The 24,738-nt window shown below is 37.8% G+C and overlaps 1 protein-coding gene across 18 annotated transcripts in view; it reads right to left on the bottom strand.

Moving 5' to 3' along the window:
- MAGI2 (membrane associated guanylate kinase, WW and PDZ domain containing 2) overlaps nt 1-24,738 on the bottom strand; it is a 1,255,661-nt gene that overhangs the window by 538,656 nt on the left and 692,267 nt on the right. For all 18 annotated transcript variants that reach the window (XM_070617000.1, XM_070617003.1, XM_070616985.1 and 15 more), the window contains one exon: nt 14,596-14,715. In XM_070617000.1, coding sequence (XP_070473101.1) covers nt 14,596-14,715 — 120 coding nt within the window. The remainder of the gene's footprint in view (nt 1-14,595; nt 14,716-24,738) is intronic.

Here is a 24,738-nt window from a genome sequence, read left to right as displayed (position 1 = left end):
TGCGCAAACATTCTCTAAAATGTTATGCTGGTTTACCTCTGCTTTCTCTTTTACATTGAAATTGAATTTATCTTTGCACGTGACGGCCTATTTTTGACAAAGAATCCAGGTTTATAGTGTTCGCATTTTATAGCATCAATGAAGTTTTAAAACATATATAAAGCACCTGCTCTATAAAATTTCCCCTTGTCTTGCAGTTTCCATGCCCTTGCACTCTGCCTAACAGAACCCTCCCATCATTTCCTTTGCATTTTCTGTTCTCTTTGCATCTGTTTTTCACATATGTGAGCTGTTTCTTCTACCACAAAAAGATTTCACCCTTTCTCATTTTAAACTTTCACTCCTTTCTCCATCCTTTATACGTATTTGTAAATGTAGAGCAAATTTTCCAAGGGTTGGCAAGCCCCTAGATACTAATGGAATTATATTAACAATAATAATCCAAATGTCATTGCTTTCTGAACCTACTTCCTACAAGGACCTTTGTCCTTTGTCAAGTACCTCTGCCTGTAATGCTGAGGGTGGGCTGGACATTACTGTTTGCCTGTCTGGCATTTTAACGTTTTCCCTCTGTTTGAGAAATCCACCACTGTGTGAGCACTGTGAGAAGGAGCATCTACCTCCCACTGCAGAATGTGAAAGAAAATATCAGCTTGAACCATGGCGGCTGTGGGGTGGCATGTGATCTCAGTCGACCTGACAGCCTTGCTGAAGACTTTGAAGGTGGCGTGATCCACCTAAATGAGCAGAGGGAGCTGAGAATGTCATCTCGTGTCCAATGGCAGTGGGTCAGTGGGAGGGTCCAGTTTCCAGGGCTGGCAGTGTTAGTAGTTGTTAAAAGTCAGAGATACTTAAGAAAGTTCTTTCTTTGTATTAAACTTCCTTTTTATGAAAGCTGCATCATGTATTCCATCTTATTAGTAGTCAAACATATCCCTGATGATCAGTGACATTCAGCATTTTTTCATATACCTGTTGGTCATTTCTATGTCTTCTTTGGAGAAATGTCTATTTAAGTTCAGAGCCTTTTTTTCTGTTTTTGCTGAGGAAGATTAGCCCTGAACTAACATCCGTGCCAATCTTCCTCTGCTTTGTATGTGGGTCACCATGACAGCACAGCTGACGAGTGGTATAAGTCTGCGCCCAAGAGCCAAACCCAGGAACCCGGGTTGCCAAAGTGGAGTGCACCAGACTCAACCACTACACCATGGGGCCGGCCCAACACAGACTGTTTTTTAATTGGGTTATTAGGTTTTTGTTTTTGTTCTTGAGTTGTATGACTTCTTTATATATTTTGGAGGTTAACTCCTTATTCAATACATGGTTGCAAATATTACCCCCCATTCCGTAGGTTGCCTTTTCACCCTGTTGATTGTTTTCTTTGCTCTGCAGAAGCTTTTAGCTTGATGTAGTCCCACCTGTTTTTGTTCTACTCAGGCCTTGAACAGTTTGGATGACGCCCACCCACACTGGGGAGAGCTGTCTTCTTTACTTAATTCACCAGCTCGAATGCTAATCTCTCTCAGAGACATGCTCACAGACATACCCAGAAACAATGTTTAACTAGACATCTGAGCATCCTACGGCCCAGTCAAGTTGACACATAAAATTAACCATCACACCTAGTATTCTTTTTGATGTTTTGAGGTTGTAGTTATTTCAATCTAAATAGCTGTCCATGTGTGTATTTCCTTAGGACCAACCCTGCCCAGAGAACTCTTACTTAGTCCCTGTTTGGCAACCCCAGCAACTATTTACCAATGTATTCAGTTAATTATTTCATAGCCATGGCTATTAGAAAACATTTCTTAATATCAGGCCATAATCTTTGTCTCTTTACCTATCATTTGTCCTAGTTCCACTCCTTAAGGTCACACAGAATGAGTCTCATTTCTCTATCACCTGCACTTCATCAGTCACTTAAATACAGTGCTCGTGTTCTCCTAGAGCCTGTCAGGAAAGGTCCAACACCAAGTTCATGCAGATCCAAGACCCGCATTTGGACCTTCAATTCCTAGGCCTCAACTGCATACTTGACCAAAAGTTCTAGCTTCCCCTCCAATGCCTGGAGTGCCACGACCCTTCCCTGGCCATCCTCTGCATTTTAATCCATGTTTAGAACTTATTTTTTTCTGCAAATGAGGTCAGAGTCTGTTCCAGTGTCGTTTGTCAGAAGATGTGATGGACATGGTGGTACGGTTTAGCTGACATCAAAGAGATCAGAACTTTCTAGAACACACAGGTGCAGCCTGAGATGCAAACATCTCCATCAGACAATCACCCAGCTCTGAACTGTGTGGTACTATCGTTGTATTTGGTTCCATCAAGTGCACTGACAACAATTTTTGTACTTGAAAGTGGATGGCTAGCAGAAAAAGGTTGCCCGTGATTCTTGTACAGCTTGAATCTGCCCTGCCTTAGCGGGGTCAGCCAAAGTCCATTCTTTCTCCAGCAACCTGGACACCTCCTCCCCCAGCAACTTCCCTTCATGACCCAAACTCTAGCTGCTCAACCTGCCATCTCAATATTTTCTTGCTCATGTGGAATGTATTTTGTTACCTTTGACAAGGTCTTGATCAATGTTTTGTTAGTTTGAGGTGGTGTGGAGTACTTTCATTCACTCTCGGGAAAGCTTCCCGACTCTCCTGTATGATTTCTACCTCTATTATCGTTTCCAAAAAATACCTGCCATTAGGATACATTTTTTCAGTAATAGAGGAGTTATATAAAATATAAATGAAACAAGGAAGGCAAAAACACTTCTGGAGTAACTGGAAAGCTATGTTGGAGGAATATAGACGATTTTATTAAATAATATTTCTGAGTCTCGTTCTGTAACAAGAAATCATAGCAGTCTACCAAGAAGCAGGAGTGGTCTCAAATTGCATATAATAGAATTAAATCAATGACGCAACGAGAATACAAGGAATGTGATTAGTCGAGATGAGAATGAGTATTAACAGGGGATGGTTAGAAATGAAGTCAAATTTTAAATTAAAAATAAAATAAGGAAAAAAATAAATTAAAATAAAGTTCATCTCTTTCTCTGTTGGCTCAATATCTTCTTAGACTCAGAGACAAACATTTTTATTCCCCCAATAGCCTCCAATTACTACTAAGAAGGCCGGCCTACATAAATGGATGAGGATTTGAAGATTGAAGAATAATAAAAGAGGAAAATGTCATAATTTTGGAACTACAGGGATAGGATGTATTTTATTAATTGATGAAGGAAAAATGAGATAAAATATCAATTGAAATGATTAGTTCCATTTAGGCAACTGTTAAGTATGGAGGGCCCATTTGCCAACAGGGCAGATTCCAATATACCACTGGACTTATTGAAAAACCTGGAAAGCGTGGCAAATCAGGGTAAATTGCATCAGTTTTTGAGTAAAACATGCGAAATCACAAAACTTTTGTTTGAACAAAACACCCATGAGTATGTCTATTTCTTTGTTTATTTTTTGGTGAGGAAGATTGGCCGCGAGCTAACATCTGTTGCCAATCTTTCTCTTTTTTTAAATTTTCTCCCCAAAGCTTCAGTACATAGCATTCTTGTTCTTCTGTGTGGGATGCTGCCCCAGCATGTGTAGGTCCACATCCAGGATCCAAACCAGCGAACCCCAGAGTGCCAAAGGAGAGTACATGAACTTAACCACTGGGCCACGGGGCCAGCCCCAAGCTTGTCCATTTCTAACACAGTGTTACTTCTTATATAGGACAGAGAAGTCATTTTAGTTAAATTTCCACTGTATTCAACAACCAGCCACTGCCTTGGGTACATTTGTAAAGACCATCTCCATTATTCTCATCGCTGTTCCTTATACCTATAGAGGTAAAAAAAAGTATTGAAATGTAACAGTCAGAAGCAAGAATGAAGACCAACTGAAGTACTAAGTGTAGTGTGTCCCAGTAGGGGAGGATTTTTAAGAAATAAAGTATGAATATAGTCAAGAATCCACACAGGATTCTCAATTTTCAGGAAAAAACAAAGGATGAACAAAGCAAGATAAAGCAAACAAATAATGTCGATGAGCTTTTGGGAGAAAGAAAACACTTGAAAGATCAGAAAAAAGAAATTCTAAAGTGTGAGAGCAAGAAAATATAACAGGAGCTAAATATTAAAAATAAACAAAGAAACAAAGGAGAACACTAAAATGAAAGTTAGTGCAAAGGTAGGACCATGACATGAAAGAAAAATGTGATAAGATAGCAGGGCCAGAGGCTCCCAGGGTACAAGAGCTTTCATTTCTGATTAATAGGTTGTGATTCTAAGATGAGTATATATAACAGTCGCTGCATGTGGACTTTTCATGAAAATAAACCAAGATCATGATATATTATTTCCTCCCCCATTGTACATATAGGCTTTGAGAAAGTGCTCTGTAGCTGTCACTCCTGAAGGCCCCTGGGCAGCAGGCGAGTGCCTTGAAAAGTAAAAAAAAAATCAACATGCTATTATGCTAAGATGAAGAAAAGAATGGATGAGCTTGTAAATCTGCACTTTATTAACACATTAATTCTAACAATTTGTTAATGCACCAATAGTTTTGTAGATCTATTTTAAATCTAGCACATTCATTAGTTGCTTTGCAAATAGACGATGCACAGAATTTCTGACTAAAAAAAATGATAAACATTATTGGGGCCAAAGAGGATATAGTTTCCAAATTCATTATAATTGGAAAATATCTAGTCATTCTTCTTGAGTATATTTATATATGCTTAGATTGGTTTTGGCATATAAGAATATCAGGTCTGTTTACATTTATAGAATGTGTTTATAAATTAATTTTTGAGACAATTTAACAAGTGCTAATTTGAATTTAAATCTGAATATATATTATAAATTGCTTCTAGACAGAAAATGGTTAAAATAGTTCATGCCAGGAGTCGCACCTCCTTTGCTTGGCATTCTCAGAGAGCGTGGCATTGTATTTAGGTAAATATTCTAGCCTTTCCCCTTCACAAGTTCAAACTTTTAATCACCTTTGAAGGAAATCTTTCTCAAATATTACCTTTCTGCATATAACTTAATCTTTTCTTGATAGCTTAGGGTCATTATTTAGGAAAATCAATAGCTGTGCTGGGTCGCAATCCTCTGCTGTCCCCTGGGAGACTGAAGAGCGCTCCCACTCTAATAAGTGACCCTAGACGACTCCATTTTTTCATTTCTTCTGCACACTTCTTGTACTTTTCCAATCCTCAATCAGTGTCAGGGTGTTCAGTGTGCCTGCCTCCAGGAGTCTCCATCCTCCCCCATCCCTCCCTTACGTAAACCATTGCACGCATCACCTTCTAATTTACTGCTACATTTTACCATAAATGCAACTCTTCTTAAATTGAGGGAAGATAGGAAGAGAGTAAAGTTACCAAACCTATAAATATTATTTGAAAATGAGTATTTCTGGGCAAAAGGGGTGATTAAACTCACATGTGAGGGGATAGACTATAATTAGTTTTCAGGTGGTGAGCATGATGTAATCTACACAGAATTCGAAATACATTATGATGTACATCCGAAAATGAACAAATAAATGAAGAAAAAAATCACATTACAGTTGAAAAAGAAAAGAAAAGAAAACGAGTATTCCTGGACATCCTTGAAGGTAGAAATGCTAGGAACTTCCCTTTGTTGCAATGGGTTACACTTTACTCGAAGTATAGTAACAGCTGCTTCATCTCCAGGGAGACCAGAGAGCTGCACCAGAAGATTTTCCTCTGGAAGTTTTATAGAGACAATTTGCTCTTGCCCTCAGAGAGGGGGAGCAGAAATCAGAGTATCTAATCCTCTTGGGAATGATCCTGAAGGACTTGACCTGGAGAAACTTCTTCGCTTTCGTGGGCTAGCCCAGAGCAAAGAGATCCCTTTGGGAAATAACCCTCCAGGAACAGGGCATGGGGCCAAAGGGCAGGTTTCTCTACCAAATGCAGACTCTTTGCTTTAATACCCTCAGGTACGGCATGGAGGGAGGGGAGAAAAAGAAAGAAAACTCATTCGGAAATTTTAAATCGAGTCTTTTCATTTCCCCATCATCGTAAAGTTCATCTCAGTTTGAGCTTCCTATATATTGTTGAAAACATTTTGCTTATTGGCTCCTTATGTTGTGTTAAGTATTTGGGTTGCCATCAGTATTCAACTTCAAAAGATGAACTTTTCAGATTTTACCCATTAGCTGCTTAGTGAAAGGAATCAAGCTGTCACATATCATAAGAAAATTTAAAGCCACCCTAAAGTAAAAAGAAAAAAGAAAGAGGTGAGAGGAGAGTAGAAACCTAATTCGTAGTATATAATTAATAATTGAATAAAATTTTATTTCCATTTCCTTTCCATTAATTCTCTGAAGAATAAAAGGATACTAAACAAACTCATGATCCCTTACAGTTTATTGAAAACCAGCCAGAAAAATGTTAGTGAAATACCTAATAAATTCCAAGCACCACATGCCCCCGTTAATTATAATGCCTTTACATTTCTCTAGTGAGAGAACGCACATTCAAGTTCCTTTGTTTTATAACTTTTTCAGTTTGCATATTTTCCACTATATCCCAGGACCTTCCTATCTCTCCTATAGGTTTGACCTCATTATGTCTGCTCTCTAACTCTCCACTGACCTTCTATAGTAGAGGTGAGGAAATCAAGAAAGTCTTTGCAATACTTTTGAAAAAAATAAAGAGCATGAACAAACACAGGGGCTATAGGAAAGAGTAATTACCATTAGTCCAAGAAGTATTTAGGTGGCACAATCAAGGGAACTTGGGTGGGGAGACAAGTCCATGGGAGATACAGTTTTGTTGACCAAGCCTACTAGGTTTTGAGTTTGAGCAATTTGACATACGTACCATGAATTACTGTGGGGAAAACCAGACTGTGAAGAATGGCCTTAGCAAGATAAGAAGTACATTCTAGAGAAAGTGCTATTATTTGTAGGGTACTGAGAAACAGGCATGGGAACTTAGAATAGGGAGTCACGAGGATAATCACAGGAATTAAGACAAGAACAAAATTATTACAGTTGCGATACCAGGTTAATCCAAGACAGGATTCTGAGGCCAAATTGACTCTGCAGCTCCAAACTATTGACGGGGAGCATTTGAATGAGGAAGTGGATGTGCCCCAGGCTCTCAGGCCAGGCTGAACTTTTATGTGGGGATTAAGGGCTTCCTATTGTTAAGTTTAAGGAAGGAGACTGGGCATTCATTCATTCATTCCTTCAACTCACATTCACTGAGTGCTTCCTATCTGCCAGAGACCCCTCTGAGCTCAAGAATTAGCAGTGATCCAAACAAATTATCTGACCTCTTGAAATTTACAGTCGAGCAGGTGGATACTGACAATAACCAAACAAGAAAATGGACACAGAATATATTTTCAATTAGAGCAAGTACAATAAAGAAAACTAAACCAGAGGAAGGGGGTGGAGAATGTCAGCAGGTGCAATTTTGAATAGGGTTGTCAAGTAAGAGTTCGCCAAGTAAGAAAAAGGAACCTGTGGTTATTTGGAAGACAAGTAGTCCAGGAAAGTGAAATGACAAATCCAAGATCCCAGGTGGATAAGAATGTGCTTGTCCTGTTTGAGGATCAGGAAAAAGGCCAACATGGGTAATATAAATAGGCTGAAGATAGTATAAGTCAAATCTTCCATTTTGTTATATCTAATAACTAATATCAATTTTTGTTTTTACTGGTCCCTAAAAATTCACATTTGTAGAATCTTTAAGAATTAACTTTCATGGGAACAGCCTTATGCAGCCAAGATATGTTGACCAATTGATCCTGGTTTTATCTGCTTGTTAAATACATATACAGCCTGGAACAGAACTAAGAGAGTTGATTACTATATAAGGAGGGAGTAATTGCTTCAGCATATTAGATTTTAATCTAGCGTTATGAATGATTTTCCATAATTCCAGAATTTCCAAGCCTTAGCTTTCATATGGTGTGAATCTTCTACACTTTAAAAAAAAAAAAAAAAAAACAGAGTAGCAGGAAATTTTTGAGAACTGTTACCTCATAATTTTTAGTCAAAGTATAGTCTGTCTACTTTGCAGCACAATCAATGGAGGTTTCAGGTTTCAGATATCGTTCTTGTGCACAGTCTGAGAGAAAGCTGCAGTTTATAAAAACAATTCACAAAGCCATCTGTATCTATCGTAACTTTGTCAGAGATTGAGATCGATGTTCTGAAATAAAGGGCTTGCTTAGCAATAAAAATTAGGGCACTGCTTTTTCTATTTTTTATGACTTCTATTCCCCCTGAGAGAAATAACAGATCCTGTGGTCAATCTGATTCTAGTCTCCTCTGTCCCTCAGATCAGGAGTATATGAGATGTAAGGAAAGAATGTCTCAGGACGTTTTATTTTTCATATTTGAAATTCAGATACACAAATGACTTTGGTAGAGTAGGCTGTTAGGTTATAGTTTTCAAATCATTGATGTGTGAAACAAATCTGAAAAAACTTTGACAGGAAGGGGACATTAGGACACCATGGAGAATGACTGAGGTAAGTAAAATGTCTCCCTTAGGGAGCCCTGTATGTCTAATACTAATGGCAAGAGCCATTGATCACCACAGTGTTGACGTTACTTCAGAGAAACACGGGCTCTCGTGTAGAAGACTCTCGTATCAACGTGATCAAGACTCTTTTGTGTGCCTCCTATGGATGAATAAATTTACTGTCTTTGAAAGCCATGGGATTGTAAGATCCTGTGAATACATCTCAATATATATTCATAGCTGCAGCAACACACACGTAAAAAATTATGAAATATTTATTACCAATATTATCCAGTCTTTCTTCACTCAGAAAAACAACTCAGAGGGTTTGAAAACATTCACCCAATCAGCAAATAGTTTCCGCTTGTTGAAGCCATGGAGGGAAACCTAAGCAAAAGTTTTTAAGTCATGCTTCTTTTCTTCCCACTAAATAAGGGGCAGGATATTCTTTTCAGGGAAAGTCTCAATTTGTTTCCGATAAAAAATTATAGGGCTATCTACAGGAGCTAGAAAGTCATTGCAATTAAAGACATGAGCTTGAGCGAAATGAATTAAGCCCTGAGTATCACAGTTTTGGAACCCTAGGATTTACCTAATATTACTACGGGTTGTGACAGAGTCAAAGAAGTGAGTCCCATGCCTATGGATATTGGCTATATTTTAAAAATATACTTCAAAAAAGTTGTTTCTGCTCCTTTCAGCTACAACTGAACAAAAATGTATAGAAGTAACAGTAAACTGGCTTATGTTGCACTTTAGGTAATAGGAAGCGAGTCATCTTACTTTCCTTGACTTTATAACTTTATAAGTTATAATTTATATGATAATATTAAATTAGTTAATTAATTGCTTGTTTCATTCCATCTAGTCTTTTTTGGGAGAAAAAAGTACTTAGAAATGGGTATTTGCATTACATATTTTGGAAAAGGCTGGGCTTATCACAAAAGTCCAAACCAAAAGGGAATTTTGTCACATTTGAATGCACAGCAACACTTCCAGTCTTAGTGCCTTACACAGGAGCAAAGCAGCATGGAAAAATCACACACACTCTGTCAACAGCTCTGAACACAAATTAAATCACTTACCAAAAAAAAAAAAAAAAGCCTTGACATTATAAGATCTCAAAGGGGTGTAAAACTTTACTAAATGTGTTTTTCCTCTACTGGTCAAATAAACATTTAGTGAGCTTTATATGGAAATGTTTAGTGTTTCTAAAATGAACCCCAAATGCATGGCTTAGAGTCCTCCACAATAGGAAGACTGCCAAAAGAAAGAAAAGCAAGTATCAAAAGAAAAAAATGCTACAATCTGGATGTGTCATAACAGCTGGATCCTTTTAACTGCAAACTCTAAGAATCTGCTGTACTTACGGAGGTTATAACACATAGTAAAAATTTTCTCTTGTAATAGGGTAGAAGGGAAAGGGAAAAAAATGAAATTCTATCTCATTTTGGTCTCCTGGAATGACAACAATCTTAGCATCAATTTAAGCATTGATCTGCCCTTCAGGAAATATTATCTACATTTCAGTAGATAGAAACTTGGATGATAAAAGAACAGTTTTTCTCAAGACTATTTATAGTACCAATAACGAGTTTTCTTTGGATGGAGTATCTCTTTATCACCCAATCCTATCTTGATTGACAATAGAGATGCAAAATTTCAATGATAAACACATCAAGGTCATGCCAAAAAAAAAGCTGATGCTGATTTTAGTTAGTAAAATGAAATAGGTTTATGTTAAATTTGTTCTATCTCTTCTTTCATTGTAGGAGTGCTTGGCTTATTTCCCTAGAATATTACTTGTAGTTAATATTTAAATTTTTATACAATGTTATGTGCTACATCAGGAAGGACAGCACTCCTTTTTGTGCAAATGTGAGAAAACGTGAATTTCACAGTCCTTATAATAAAATTGTTTAAGAAACCAGGTGTGCTGTTTGCAGAAGGCTCAACTCCATATATAGTAGGGTCCGTGCTTAGTAGGAACTACAGCATTAAAGTGAAGATGAGTGCCATATTTGCACTATATTCTGTCAGATTCCCAAATAACTTCCTAGTCTTAATTTAGTCTTCTTAAAAATCGAGGCAATATTACAATTGAGCTTATGTCCATTTAAAGGAAATATTTAACTTTAGGATCAGTGGCTTCTTCAATAGATAGAAAAATAGCTTTGCTTCCATTTAAAAGTCCAACATCAAAATGTGGTAGTAGATGTTACAACAGAAGTGCCACTCTGGAACATGACTGTGGATGATCTCAACGGGGGAATTAAGCGAACTGAGAGTCCAGGCACAGCTCAGCGGACATGGGGTCAGTTAATGACGACATTCAGGACACAAGTTGAGGCAGACAACTGGTGTGAGTGGTCAGTGAAATCATGAATACAGCATTCCAGACAACTGGAAGAAGTTGGTCAGGCAGGATTTACTGAGTTAGAGCCCTGGGTTATTCAGCACTTTGGACAGTTCCCAAGGACACGCTTCCTTCCAGGTCCTTAACTTTTAGAATACCTGACCCACTCACTTAATGCTACCTCTTGGTGTCTCACTTAATACTTGCAGGTAACCTTAATCCCAAAGGAATTATGCGCATTCATCCAAAGAGCTCTGTGGCCTGTGCTTCATATGAAGCTTACACCTTCAATCCTGACATGAAGGTTCATAGTGTCAAGTATGTTACTTGAGGTTCTGTCAGGATCACCACTGGGCCTTGTTTTATTAACTTAATTTTAAATTCAACTGAATATGAAAAGGTGAGGATGAGATCATCCAAGTCATGGGAAAGAGTCTCTTTACCAACATCCATGGTTCATCAGAGCCAAGTCCTCTGGACCATTTACATGCAAGGTAATTCAGCAACTGTTGTGTTGTGAACTGAAATGAGGTGCTCAGACTGGCTGGGGGGTTGGTGGTGCAGAAAAAGGCTTTAAGAATATGTTAAAATTTTGCTTCTGGGCTTGTGGCATAACTGTAGATGGTAACTCAAGCACGTTAATGCCTTCCTTGCAGCCTCTGCCAAGTAATATGTTTGCTTTTCTGTAGCAAGCACTTTGAGCCAATTTCTAAGAGACAGAACTGCAATTCAAAACAGTCCATCTTGTTTCCAGTCAAAGGACAAACTCCATTCTATTCACCGAGATTAAAATGGGAGTTATTGACAATGAAACAAAAAGGTATATTTATGAGAAATGCTTAAAAGAATATATTCTTCCTCATAATTCCTTTTAAGGTGGGCATTTCCTGTTCTGAAACTGAGTGGTGGGGGTGAAGCACAAGAATACTATGAAGCTGGTTTTCTAAATGACGAACAGCTTAACTAGACATTTTATGGAGGACTTCCTTGATCTTTGCTAACAAAAAATCAATGGGTTCACAGTCTCTGAGAAGAAATGCACCAAACTGGGAAGCATTTATGGGCAAGAAGAAGCAGGCACTATCTCCCCATCTCCAGTTGCATCAGCAACCTTGATTTTCTGGTTTGTGGGTTAGAATCAGTCTTAAGGACCCCACAGGGTTGATAGCTCTGTAACCTTAATGCTGAGAGTAACTCAATTTCTTCTTAATTTCTTCAGGAGATTCACAGGTAAGAGAGACAAATTTTCTGGCCTGACTGAGGGCTCTAAAGAGCCCTGAGAAGGCATGAGAATGTTTTAGCAGGGAGAAAGGGAAATGAGCAACATCCCACACTGTAGAAGGAAGAGCATATAACATAGAAAAACTGGGATTTTATCAAAGAAACGTTATGAGAGATTGATAGCATGAAAGTCTGACAAATATTACAGCTGTCAGGTCTGTCTTTGTTTATTTGAATAGCACATGATTGTTACTCTATACATTCTGAAAGTACCAACAGCAGAAAAGGCATCCCCAAGGCTTCCTTGACAAATAGCACATTAAGTGGCAGCCCTGACTCTAGAGCTTCTGCCCAATCTGAAGGAGTAGCAGTGATTCTTATCAAAATGTTAATTGCACTGGTTCCTCAGCTCCAATTGTAGGAAACCTGAAGATCCTGAGATTTGAGAATGCTCCTTAGGTGTCTGCCCAGATGGCTGTGGGATCTGAGAGAAGTGCTTCTTATTTATTCAAGTACACAATGTGTCTCTGTAAACAATGGCATCTATTCCCCAACACCATAGATGTAAACCAGCCTTATTATTCAATGATCAGCTCTATGCACGCTGGGGCGATTAACACGTTGGCTCCAAATTTAGCCAAACTAAACTCTCAGTGCTGAAAAGATGTCTGAAGAAGATTCAGGACAACCCACCCCGGCTCACGAAACCTGGTTACGTTTGTATGCTTTCAGGATACTTCTCTCAAAATTTAACTAGAAACGAAAATCTAACCTAGGCTGTATTTTAAAATGTTGATATTAAATTTCATGACATCTAGTTTGTCACGAGAATCTCGGAAATTTAACATGAACATTGTTTAATTTTCTCACCTTCTATACACTTAATTTTTAAGGACAAAAAGAAAAGGTCACATTGTTAATTATATTCCTCTTGGAATGCTGCTGGATGTTAAGCTATTGGTTCTTTGCTATATAAACAAGATATTTAAATAAAGTAATTAAAGAAAATACATTATTACTGGCAGACAGGCAAACTAATAAATGCCACTAAACAATGTCACAATGCCCATAGGAAAATATACTGCAAAATTTATTATTTATTTACTCTGACTTCTTTTGTATAATTATTTTCTATAATTTATACAGAGTTATTTTTCCTATATAATTTAAAGCAGGTTATATGATCAACACACCTACTTTATTTAACATATTTTCAGTCAAACTCCACTATCATTTATTCTGGGCAATATTAAAAAGAAATAGTACTCATGTATAAAACCATTTTCTTTTCCTGGATATTTCTGCCTATTTCCTATAAGTGTGGCAATGTTCACCTAAAGGTCTCAGCCATAACTTAGGCATGTGTCTCAGCCCTAAACTGCCTCAGGAGTGTGAAGTAAAAGAAGAGATTTTAATACTTCTAACAACTTAAAAATACTGAGTTCTTAAGTAACTATAGCTTCTGGACATCAGCAAGTATATGAAGGAGGAAGTGGAGGGCCAAACTGTTAACAAAACCAGCCTATTTGCTGACGGTAGACCTCAGACATTTGATGGGCTAAGGAGCAACGTATATATTATGAACTTTGTGTTTACTATCACTCATTATTAACTGCAGTTTGGTAAAACTAGAGCCATCTTTGGACTTACTAATAAAACAGGTGAATACAGTTTACACATATAATAACTGTGAAGTAGGAATAAAAGTGTTATTTTCTAGTTTTTTAGTTGGATTATTTTAAAATTTCATTATACATAGATATATAATTTCATTAGACATAAACTATATGCATGTAGATATTACTTAAGCATATAAATACGATCACGTCAACATGTTGTTATTTATTTATATCTTTCAATGCTATCATTCCCCTTTTACAGCTAAGACTCCTGAGGTTCAAAGATACTAACTAGGTTACTTAATATTTATAGTGGGTGAGTAATAAACCCAGGTTTGGAACTGAGGTAGATTCTGGCTCATATACAGTGTTCCTTCCACGGCAACGCTCTTCCCACATTCAAGGTGTTAGTTCATCTGTTGTTCACGTTTGACTCACAAAGAGACTCGCTGTCGTGGAGAACTTTGGAGTTCACACACAGACCACGTTTTCCTACTCCATCATCTTGCATGGAAGGCAAGTAAAGGCCAGCGAAGTGAAGTAACTGGAGAAAACCACACAGAGATACTGACGGGACTGGAACTCAAGCCCTGGGCTCTTTTAGATGCCACCGAGAGACGAAGATAATTTATTTGGAAGATCATGGTTTAGCCTCAGGAAGCAATCACAAGGATACTTCCATGGGTATATGCATACACATTTCCCTCGGCATTACGAGTAGAATCAATCCAGATGTATTTTAATTTTTCTTTAGGAACTATGTTTCTAAAACGACCTTATCAAAGCTCTCACACCAAAAACAGTAGCACATCGGTAACCTGGTGTCCTAATGCATTTCAGTTAAAGGAGAAAAATGTGATGCAACAAGGAATAGACCAGCAGTAGAGTTGTGCTTACCTTCATAAGTCCCACTTTCTAGGAGGGCACCACTTTTCTCCAATTCCATAAAATCTTCAACGGTGATGAAAATATAGTCCACTCCAGGGACCTCACCCTCCTTATGTGGCCTTGTGGTGCCTGAACAAGGAAAATTAAAAACAAAAGAAAGACTCTAAGTGATTTGTTGTTGAACTTTAGAAATACCACCACACTTCTGAATATTCACTAACACTTGTTTGTACATCCTGCGAGCTGGCAGTTTGCATTTGTCCCTCTGTTTGTTTGGAAACAGAAAATAGCAAGGGGTAATGATTAGAGTAAATATACAAAGCATTTTTCTTCATCAAGCTTTAAAACGTTCATTGCCATGGAATGCGGCGGCATAGATTTTTCAGTGAAAAATGCAGACCATTGTGTCCTTTTTGAAGAGGTGGTTTGAATATTGGGCCAAGAGTCTGCTGGCTCAGGAATTTACATATCTCACTTCCATGAATGGACGTCTATTGTTCTGTAGACTGCTTTGCTATGACATAAAATACAATGGAGAAAAGAAACGTTAGCAAAATGTCAATTTATCTTTATATTTTCGTGATCTGCTCTTTTTTGTGGGGGTTGGGGGAGACTGTTGGTTTTCATTTGTTAAGTTTTGCACCAAATAATAACATATTTGATTTAAAGGCTCACAAAATCTTTACTATTACTTAAAACTCAATATTTAAATAATAATGGAATTGAATAATTATTATAACTGTTAGTATTTTAATGCTAGTAATATAGTTTCCTTCCTTCCTTCCTTCTTTCCTTCACTATTGCCTTTAATTCTGACTGAATTGGGAGGTGATACACTCCCAGGGATCTGCAGGGGTCCACCGCTCCTGTTTTCTGCCTCACCTATAGAGTGAATGGAGCCTCTGTGGCCATGGTGACAGGAGCATCTGCCTGTGGTTCAGCAGGGTTCTAATGGAGAAGCCAGACTTCCAGACCTGCTGTCCAGTTCATAAGGTGGGAACTAAAATAGACACATATTAAAGGCTGTAGGTTTGTTTTCTGGTACACTTTCATACCTGAATATGCCCTAAGCTGCTGCTTTTCTTTTTCTATGCCACCTACATAAGACATTTTACATGGTCAGATCGGAATTTCCATAATGTACGTGGTGCAAATCGTATGCAGAACTATACAGAGGGCACATATACTAGCAAAGTGATAGTATAGTGCTAGGCTTCTTCATATTTAAAATCTCCTCCATATTCTCTATAAACTAAACAAAAAGCGTTTCGAACCCTTAAATTTTATTTTCACTGTTTGAAATCTTCATCAACTAGGCCACGAAAATAGCCAGTCAGTTCTCCTTGTGGTATATTAGGATTATATCTGGACTGAAAATGAGAGGTATAAATTAACATCACAATATACAATGTGCTAGGAAAATTGATTTTTGGTAAAAATGAAAAATTTCCATTAAGAACATTTTTTAAGATTTGAAGGCATTATTTTCTAAAATTAAATTTTACAACCCTTCTTTGGGGTTGCAAAACAATTTTTTTTCCATAATCATGTTTAATGACTTTCCTCTGAATTTGTTATTTATTTTGTTCAAGTGAGCCACATTTTGCAATATTTCCTACTGCCTTCATGCTGTAAAATATAAACCTCCCACACCTAGTATGCATAATGCTGTCAAATTAATGTTTCTATGAGAACCTTAACTTTCAATATCCTGACTTTTATGTACTTAACCCTTGTGCATTAAAAGCCCATTAACATGGTTTTTGGCAATCAATTTGTTTTTCTGTTTATTTAGAACACACTCTAATCATTAAGAAAAATCACATAACAAAGTTTCAATTTTCCCTCCTAATTCATCTCCATATTTCAGAAGCTACAGGCTTTGATTAATTAACTGCCTATAGGGCGTTAATGCAGTTGGAGCACAATGTGAGCACAGGACCACACGCTTGAGGGCAATTTCCAGGGCTGCTGACCTGGAGGGAGTTACTCGCCTGTACCAAATTCTAGTGAACACGTTTGTGGTTGTGCTCTTCTTGGGCGGACATCAGTATTTTGGTTCACTGGGTGGTCTTCCATCTCCATCTTGCCCCTCAGGCCAATGTGATGGAGTTCCTGCATCAGGGCTGCAGACTCCCAGTGGGGGCATCAGTGTCACCTGTTGCTGTTGACCTGCTTGATGCTGGCTGCCTATTTGGACTGAGGGCTCGCCTACCTCATTGTTGCTTGAAGAAGTTCTACGCTACAATCTCAAATGCTGCAGTTCCCATCTTTGACATCCGTCTCCCCTCTTCTTTTCTCCTCCTCTTCCTTTTTCTAATTATAACCTCCAGTCTCTTGACCTCTCCTAATTTCCCTGATGTTCTCCAAATTTGGCTTCATTTGCCTCTTTAATTACTAAGGAGCTAGGAACAGCCTAGAATCTCTTCTTTCCATTAGTTTACCTTCACTATTCCCTGATTCTTAATAAGCCCTCAAGTTCACTATCAGCTATTTCATTCACAGACTGCAGTTGCTATGGCGAACCATGGACTTTCACTGACAAAGTACACTACAAATTCAGGTTATCTAAAGTCAGGCTGATTCTGCTGATGCTTGGCAATCCTTTTATACGTGACTTCCTCCCTCTCCGACACAACCCCACCATTTTCTAATACTCATTTGCTCTGACTTTCAGCAGAAGACTTTCTTTTTTTTTTTTTTCAGTTTTTTTTTTATTGAGTTATTGATAGGTTACAATCTTGTGAAATTTCAATTGTACATTAATGTTTGTCAGTCATGTTGTAGGTGCACCACTTCACCCTTTGTGCCCACCCCCCACCCCACCTTTCCCCTGGTATCCACTAAACTGTTCTTGGTCCATAGTTTTAAATTCCTCATATGAGTGGAGTCATACACAGATTATCTTCTCTCGCTGGCTTATTTCACTTAACATAATTCTTTCAAGGTCCATCCATGTTATTGCAAATGGAATGATTTTGTTCTGTTTTGCAGCTGAGTAGTATTCCATTGTATATATGTACCACATCTTCTTTATCCATTCGTCTGTTGATGGGCACTTAGGTTGCTTCCACGTCTTGGTGATTGTAAACAGTGCTGCAATAAACATTGGGGTGCACAGGACTTTTGGGATTGCTGACTTCAGGCTCTTTGGATAAATACCCAGTAGTGGGATGGCTGGATCGTATGGTAGTTCTATTTTTAGTTTTTTTGAGGAATCTCCATACTGTTTTCCATAGTGGCTGCACCAGTTTGCATTCCCACCAGCAGTGTATGAGGGTTCCTTTTTCTCCGCAACCTCTCCAACATTTGTTGCTATTAATTTTAGATATTTTTGTCATTCTAACGGGTGTAAGGTGATATCTTAGTGTAGTTTTGATTTGCATTTCCCTGATGATCAGCGATGATGAGCATCTTTTCATGTGTCTATTGGCCATCAGTATATCTCCTTTGGAGAAATGTCTGTTCATGTCTCCAGCCCATTTTTTGATTGGGTTGTTTGATGTTTTGTGGTTGAGTTGCGAGAGTTCTTTATATATTAAGGATATTAAGCCTTTGTCAGATATATGACTTGCAAATATTTTTTCCCAGTTAGTGGGTTGTTTTTTTTGTTTCAATCCTGTTTTCATTTGCCTTGAAGAAGCTCTTTAATCTGATGAAGTCCCATTTGTTTATTCTTTCTATTGTTTCCCTTCTCTGAGAAGGCATGGTGTCCGAAAAGATCCTTTTAATACTGATGTCAAAGAGTGTACTGCCTACGTTTTCTTCCAGAAGCCTTATGGTTTCAGGTCTCACCTTTAGGTCTTTAATCCATTTTGAGTTTATTTTGGTGAATGGTGAAAAAGAATGGTCAATTTTTATTCTTTTACATGTGGCTTTCCAGTTTTCCCAGCACCATTTGTTGAAAAGACTTTCTTTTCTCCATTGTATGCCCTCAGCTCCTTTGTCAAAGATAAGCTGTCCATAGATGTGTGGTTTTATTTCCAGCAGAAGACTTTCTTACTTCATTCTCTTTTTGGTAAAGTAAGAGAGAATCTGAAATCAAATTCCCTAAAGTTTCCTAATTTCTACTTCCTTTATCTGCATTTTCTTCAGCCTTAATTGGAATCATCTGTCCATCTTGCTAAAATGAATCCTTTCTCCTCCGTCTTCTTTCAAACTTTCGTTTTTATTTTTCATCAAAGTCACATATATGGATACTTTAAAGAGTCCAGCAATTCTACAAGGTTTATTATTTATTTCTTTATTCATTCATTCATTCATTTAGCGAGGAAGATTGGCCCTGAGGTAACATCTGTGCCAATCTTACTCTATTTTATGTGGGATGCCGCTACAGCATGGCTTGGTGAGTAACGCTAGGTCCATGCCCAGGATCTGCACCCATGAACCCTGGGCAGCCAAAGTGGAGCATGCGAACTTAACCAATACGCCACTGGGCTGGCCCCAAGGTTTGTTATTTTTAACAAAAGCAGGCTGTCATCAGCTACCCCACCAGCAACACACACCTCTCCCTTTATCCAGAGCAAATACTTTCAACTCTTTTAGCTGATTATTTTTACTTCCATGTCTTTAAATAATTTACTTGCAGTATCTCTTGTTTTTTTGCTTTAGTCATTATTTCTTGATTTCTTGGTAAAGAAAATGAAGATTCAACTCTTTTTTGCCCACACTTATCTACATCACTTCCTCCTCCCATTCTCCCAATAGAACAAACTTGTGTTTACATTATTATTTAATGTTTACGATAATAATACTATGTAAATCTATTCCCAGCTGAAACTTGCAGGGCACGGACTAATTATCCTCTCTTGTGTAATTTTTTTGTTTCCTCTAGATTTAATGTTTTCATTTCCAATTTTCCATACATTAATTGGTAATTCAATTAATTAACTCTCTCCTTGTTGGATAAATCAAAATATACAAGGGTATTTGATGTTTCATCAAGCTTATCCTACTGAAGCAATCTCTCCTGGAGCTTTCTTCCTCGCTCCAATGTTGGGGATTCACTTTGCCTCTTCCCTGGGTTGCGTGCCCTCTTTCCCGGATCCCATGTGTCTTTCTGTGGTCCATTCCCTCTTTGGGGCAGAGCACATCTGTCAGAAGCTTTCTGTCATGGGTTGCATGGGAACTCCACTTTCTGACACTTTGCATGTCTGAAAATGTTTTTATTCCACCCTCACTGGTGGCAAATCTGACTCAGCATATCAAGAAAACATCATAATGAAAACATATTTTCTCCAGCCTGCTCCTCTGTTAACGTCACCACCATTCTTCCAGTCATTCATGCTTTGGAAGTTTCCCTCAGAGTCGCATTTGAGGTCTCCCTCACTCTTTTACTCCACCTCAAAATATTCGGCAAATTCTACGTCCTGTAACTCCACAATGTCACCCTTCCCTTCTGCACTCTCTCTCCTCCAAACACCGCCCTCCTGGACCCGGTGACGGCCATGTCACTGTGCGCACACCTCCTTCTGTTAGCTCATCACAGCATTCCCTGATTAGCCCTGGTGAAGCACCAGGCAGATCACAAACCTTCTCCAAAGGGTTTATCTACCCAATCTCTTGTCAAGAGACTGGGCTGAAAAAGGCAAGGGGAGGGAAATACTGAGAGTTAAAAAGAGCTGAAAAAGGCTCAGATTCTATCATGGACAAGAAAAGGCACCTCTTGTGGTGTGCCAGGGTGTAGAGTCTCTTTAGATGGTCTCAGCTTGATGGAACATGTGAGAGGACATAACTTAGGAATTTTCTGCTTAATAAACATCTTCCTTTCTGGCCTGCCATGTGTCACTCTCCTTTCCTTTTAGTGTAAATTTTCCCCATTAGAATCACTCTTTGGTTTGACAAGATGGAAACTACCTTTAAAACGTATGCTATAGAAGATAAGAATGTGAGCCATGGAATCTGACCGCCCGGGCTGCCATTTGCCGTCACTAGTACCTTAAGCAAGGTCCTTCACCTTTGTAAACTCGAGTTTTCTTATCTGTAAAATGGTAATAATACTAGTAGCATCTTTAAAGTGTTGACTTAAAGAACAAATAAGATGATCCATATAAGGTACTTAAGACAATGTCTAGAACATAGAACATATGTGAGAACATAGCTCTCAAGAAGGATTATACATTAAATATTATCTGAAAGAGCAGAGATGAGATCCTAGATAGTTTTTCCCCATAAATTCTTGCCACAAATATTAATTGAGCACTTACTATGTGCCAAGCACTATTTGGTATACACCCTTTCTTAACACAGAACAGGATCCCTTCCCTCATGGAGTCTACATTCTAACAAGGGGAGACAGAATCAACAAAAAAAACCATAATTAAAAAGTAAGTTAATAGTATGCTGTAAAGGGTTAAATCCTATTAAATGACCATAAATCAAATCAGTATCATCTATGGACTATTTAGTGGGTCAATTACTGAAATCTTTAACTTTTAGCTTAGATAAAGAGCAAAAGTTTGGAGAGAAGAGAGAGACTGCGAAGGACCTGAAGGAAAGCAGAGATCTACAACACTTGTGGGCTACAGGCTTCCCAGGGGTTAATGGCAGCTTGGCTAGAGACCTGTAGGAGGCAGTAGGAGATCCACAAAGAGCCTGGTTATATTTTGGAAAGAATCACTAAATCCCTAAAGAAAAATTTTACTTATTTCACATACTGTTCGGTCTAGTTTAGGTCAACTGGCTTACAAATTGGTGCCCAATATAGGTATATTGGAACTTTCAAGGTTATTTTCATAGGATTGAGAAATACAATGGTACATGGTGGTTTCTGATGACTAGTACATGTGCACACACACACACACACACACACACATATATATCACCCCTCATTTTTAAAGGAAGAAAGTGGAAACACAGTGTGACAGAAAGGTTCTTAGACTTGAAATTCAGAACATCTGCATTCTATTTTTGTTTTACTATTTTAGGCATGTGGTGCTGGATTAAAACATCATTTAGGTGACCATCACTTTTCTTATCATGCCTTGAGATAAATAATAAATATGAAAGAGTATTATAAAAAGTAAAAACATGAACACTATGACAATAAGATTGAATTTCTCTTTAATAATATTAGCAGTACTACTAAGAATAATACAATTCTAATAAACTTCATTGATGGTACCTTATTTTTGGAATCTATTATAATCATAGTTTTAAATGAATTAATTTCAGTCAGGCTAAGACTTAAAAAGAAAAAGTTCCTATTCCTAAAGTCACAGATTGCCTCTTTCATTGTCTGGGTGTAAAGTAACATAAGTTGAGATATAAATCCATTTCCTTTAATTACACACTAAAATGTGGGACACAATGGTTTTGTCTCTAATTATGAGGGTCCTTTGTCTTTTGTTAGACAAACACTTAAGACCTGTAGAGCCTATGGACTAGGTTGCAAAAAGCTTTTTACCATTTGCTGAATCATTTAAAAAGTGCGAAAGTGCTCATAAAACCTCATTAGTGGGTCATTTAATTTTACCTGCAGGCATAGGACTTTCGACAACAAAAATCAGAAAGCATGATTCTAGATGTATGTGTCCAGCAAGAAAAGACATTAGTTGGCATTAAATCAACTAACACCAGAAGGAGAAAGCAATCGGCTGAAGAAGGAGCCAGCAATTGGTGACCTATGAACACCCCTTTGGAAAGAAGTACAATTCTAAAAATAACGCAAATAATGTGAAATGTAACGAAGTGTTGTACAATGATAATTTGTACCTGAAGGTAATTAATATCTAGACTGGAGAAACAGTTAAGTTGAATTTCCTGAAATGGTTACTTACCTTATTTTTATGCTGAAATAATTATAGGTACTTTCCCAACACAAAAGATTATGAATAGAGAGGCGACAGGGAAGCAAGACTCAACAGTAATAACAAGTCATCACCCAGCATTAGGAACAGGGTGGAAGCTAGGGAGAATAAAAGAGGAAATACTGATGATTCATTATGTAGTTCAAGTTGAAGCTCACCTTCTTTTATTGCTGTTCTATATTTGGTTGGAACTTTCCTAAGTGGTATTTAGAAAAGTCCAAAATAAATTTTATTATCCAAATTATGGTTTATATATTTCATCCTTTACTTTGTCTTCTGGACCACTCCTCCAAAGGAAAAATAAGTAGAATGGAAAACAGAGGAAATCGAGTCTTTGTTTTATGTCCTATTGTTTCATTTAAAAAAAAAATTCAATAATTGCTAAATTAAATACTGCATGAATAACACCTCCTATAATGAAAGCATGCAGTAATTCTGCTCAAAAGTCATGTCTGAAGAGAATGAAATTTCTCCCAAATGGCTAGCTTATTATCGATACATAGTGAAAGCACATGCAGGCCACTTGTCATTTTGTTACCATGGCAACTGGGGGTGCCAATGGAATTTTTTTTATTCTACTTTTTAAATGAAGGAACATTGCTTCTTTTGCCTTGGGAAGAAAAGAGCATGACGTTTGTGGTAAATATAACCATAAAGTGCATTTCCTGTCAGCCTTCTGATATTTCCTAATTTTAGTAAAATGCTTAAAAGAACAGTCAATCATTGGCTTATAGGACAGTATTACTACCTAGGTGATGGTCGCAGCAGTCATCCATTGTGATCTATTTTGATGTGCTGAAGGTTCTACCGTGCCCGTTGCCTTGCAGGCACCCAGTACATATTTGCTAAAGAAATGGCCTTGGAATTGACCATTAATAGTCAATGTGTTCTAAGCAGATGGGTCACTGTGTGAGACTGAGAAACTGAATTCTCTTCTGATGCATGTTTCCGAATGCATTCTCTCTTTTACTCTGGGTGTTTCTCAACTGCAAACTGGAGACAATAAATCTTGACAGCTACCATGACTTCCTTTGGATTCGACCTTTAATTAACTTATTCTTAGATTCCTGAAGACACTTCTTTAGTTTGTCCGTTACTCATTAGCAAGCATGAACACCATCACCAGATTTGTAAGTGTGCTTCCAAAAAAACATTCAGGAGATTTCTTGGCCAATGCCGCTAATCAATTTTTACATAATCAGCCTAGGCCTTGGGTTTTATTACACTCATTTTCAATCATATAAAGTCAAGAACTATGATTTTATACAAACATAGAGCTAAATTAGACAAAGAAAATAAGATAATTTGGGTCATTGAATCCAATGTGATAGACAGATTATAAAGCAATGTGAGCTTTACAGATTTGGTATCAACTGATTGGGTGGACTGGGTTAAGGTCAGAAAGTAAAACCTGCAATTTGATTCAATTAATCACCTATTAGGCATAAGAATTATCCACTGCCTCAATAAAACACCATGCAAGTTTTACAAAATATTGAAGATTTGACACATCTATTTGCAAAATACCAGTAGTAACTTTGAATTATTTTCTTAACAGTGTATTGCTCCAAACCTCAGGAATTATTTCAAAACTCTCTTATCCCCTAAAACAGCATACTGTCAATTATTGGTTAAAGCTGCCTTGGTGTATACTAATAATGCTATATGCCTTTCAGACGAACAGAAGTTTTTGAAGAAGAAAGCTCTCCTTGAATTTTTCTGGATATAAAGGTTCAGACTGATGCCTCATATGGCACCGATTACTCTTTCCCATCTTAACAGTTTGGACTGAGGCAGTGTCATACCCAAACGGGTGGTTCTGAAAATGTAGGCTGCATCAGAATCACATGGAGGACTTGTCAGACGCAGATGGCTGGGTGTCATGCCCAGAATGTCTGATTCAGTAAGTCTTGAGTGGGGCTTGAAAATTTGCACTTCTAGCAAGTTCCAAGGTGATGTTGACGCTGGTAGTCCGGGGACCATAAATTGAGAACCACGGCTCCAACCTCACTCAGATCTCAGGAAACTCAAACTAAAAGTAGTGTTAAATTTCATCATTAATTTAACTGCAACAACTCATAAAGTATGTGGTTCATGACGTTGGCATTGGCCCTAGAGTAATCTCTAGCTAGGGACCGGGTTCAGAGGAAACAAGCCTGTCTTCATTTGTGGGTGGAGTCATGAGAGAGAGAGCAGATTACCACAGTGCTCTCTCACGCTGCTGCACACGGCTTTTTCTTAGTTCTCTCAGAGGTTAATCAAATTTGGAAAATAATGGACAAATCTCCATTTATGTCGCTCCATTCATGCTTATTATTTGAAGTAATATAAACAATCTTGGTCC

Source organism: Equus przewalskii, chromosome 4 (assembly GCF_037783145.1).
Source record: "Equus przewalskii isolate Varuska chromosome 4, EquPr2, whole genome shotgun sequence".
Lineage (NCBI taxonomy): Eukaryota > Metazoa > Chordata > Mammalia > Perissodactyla > Equidae > Equus > Equus przewalskii.
Note: the sequence above shows the minus strand (reverse complement) of the source record. Positions and strands in the feature narration are given on the sequence as shown.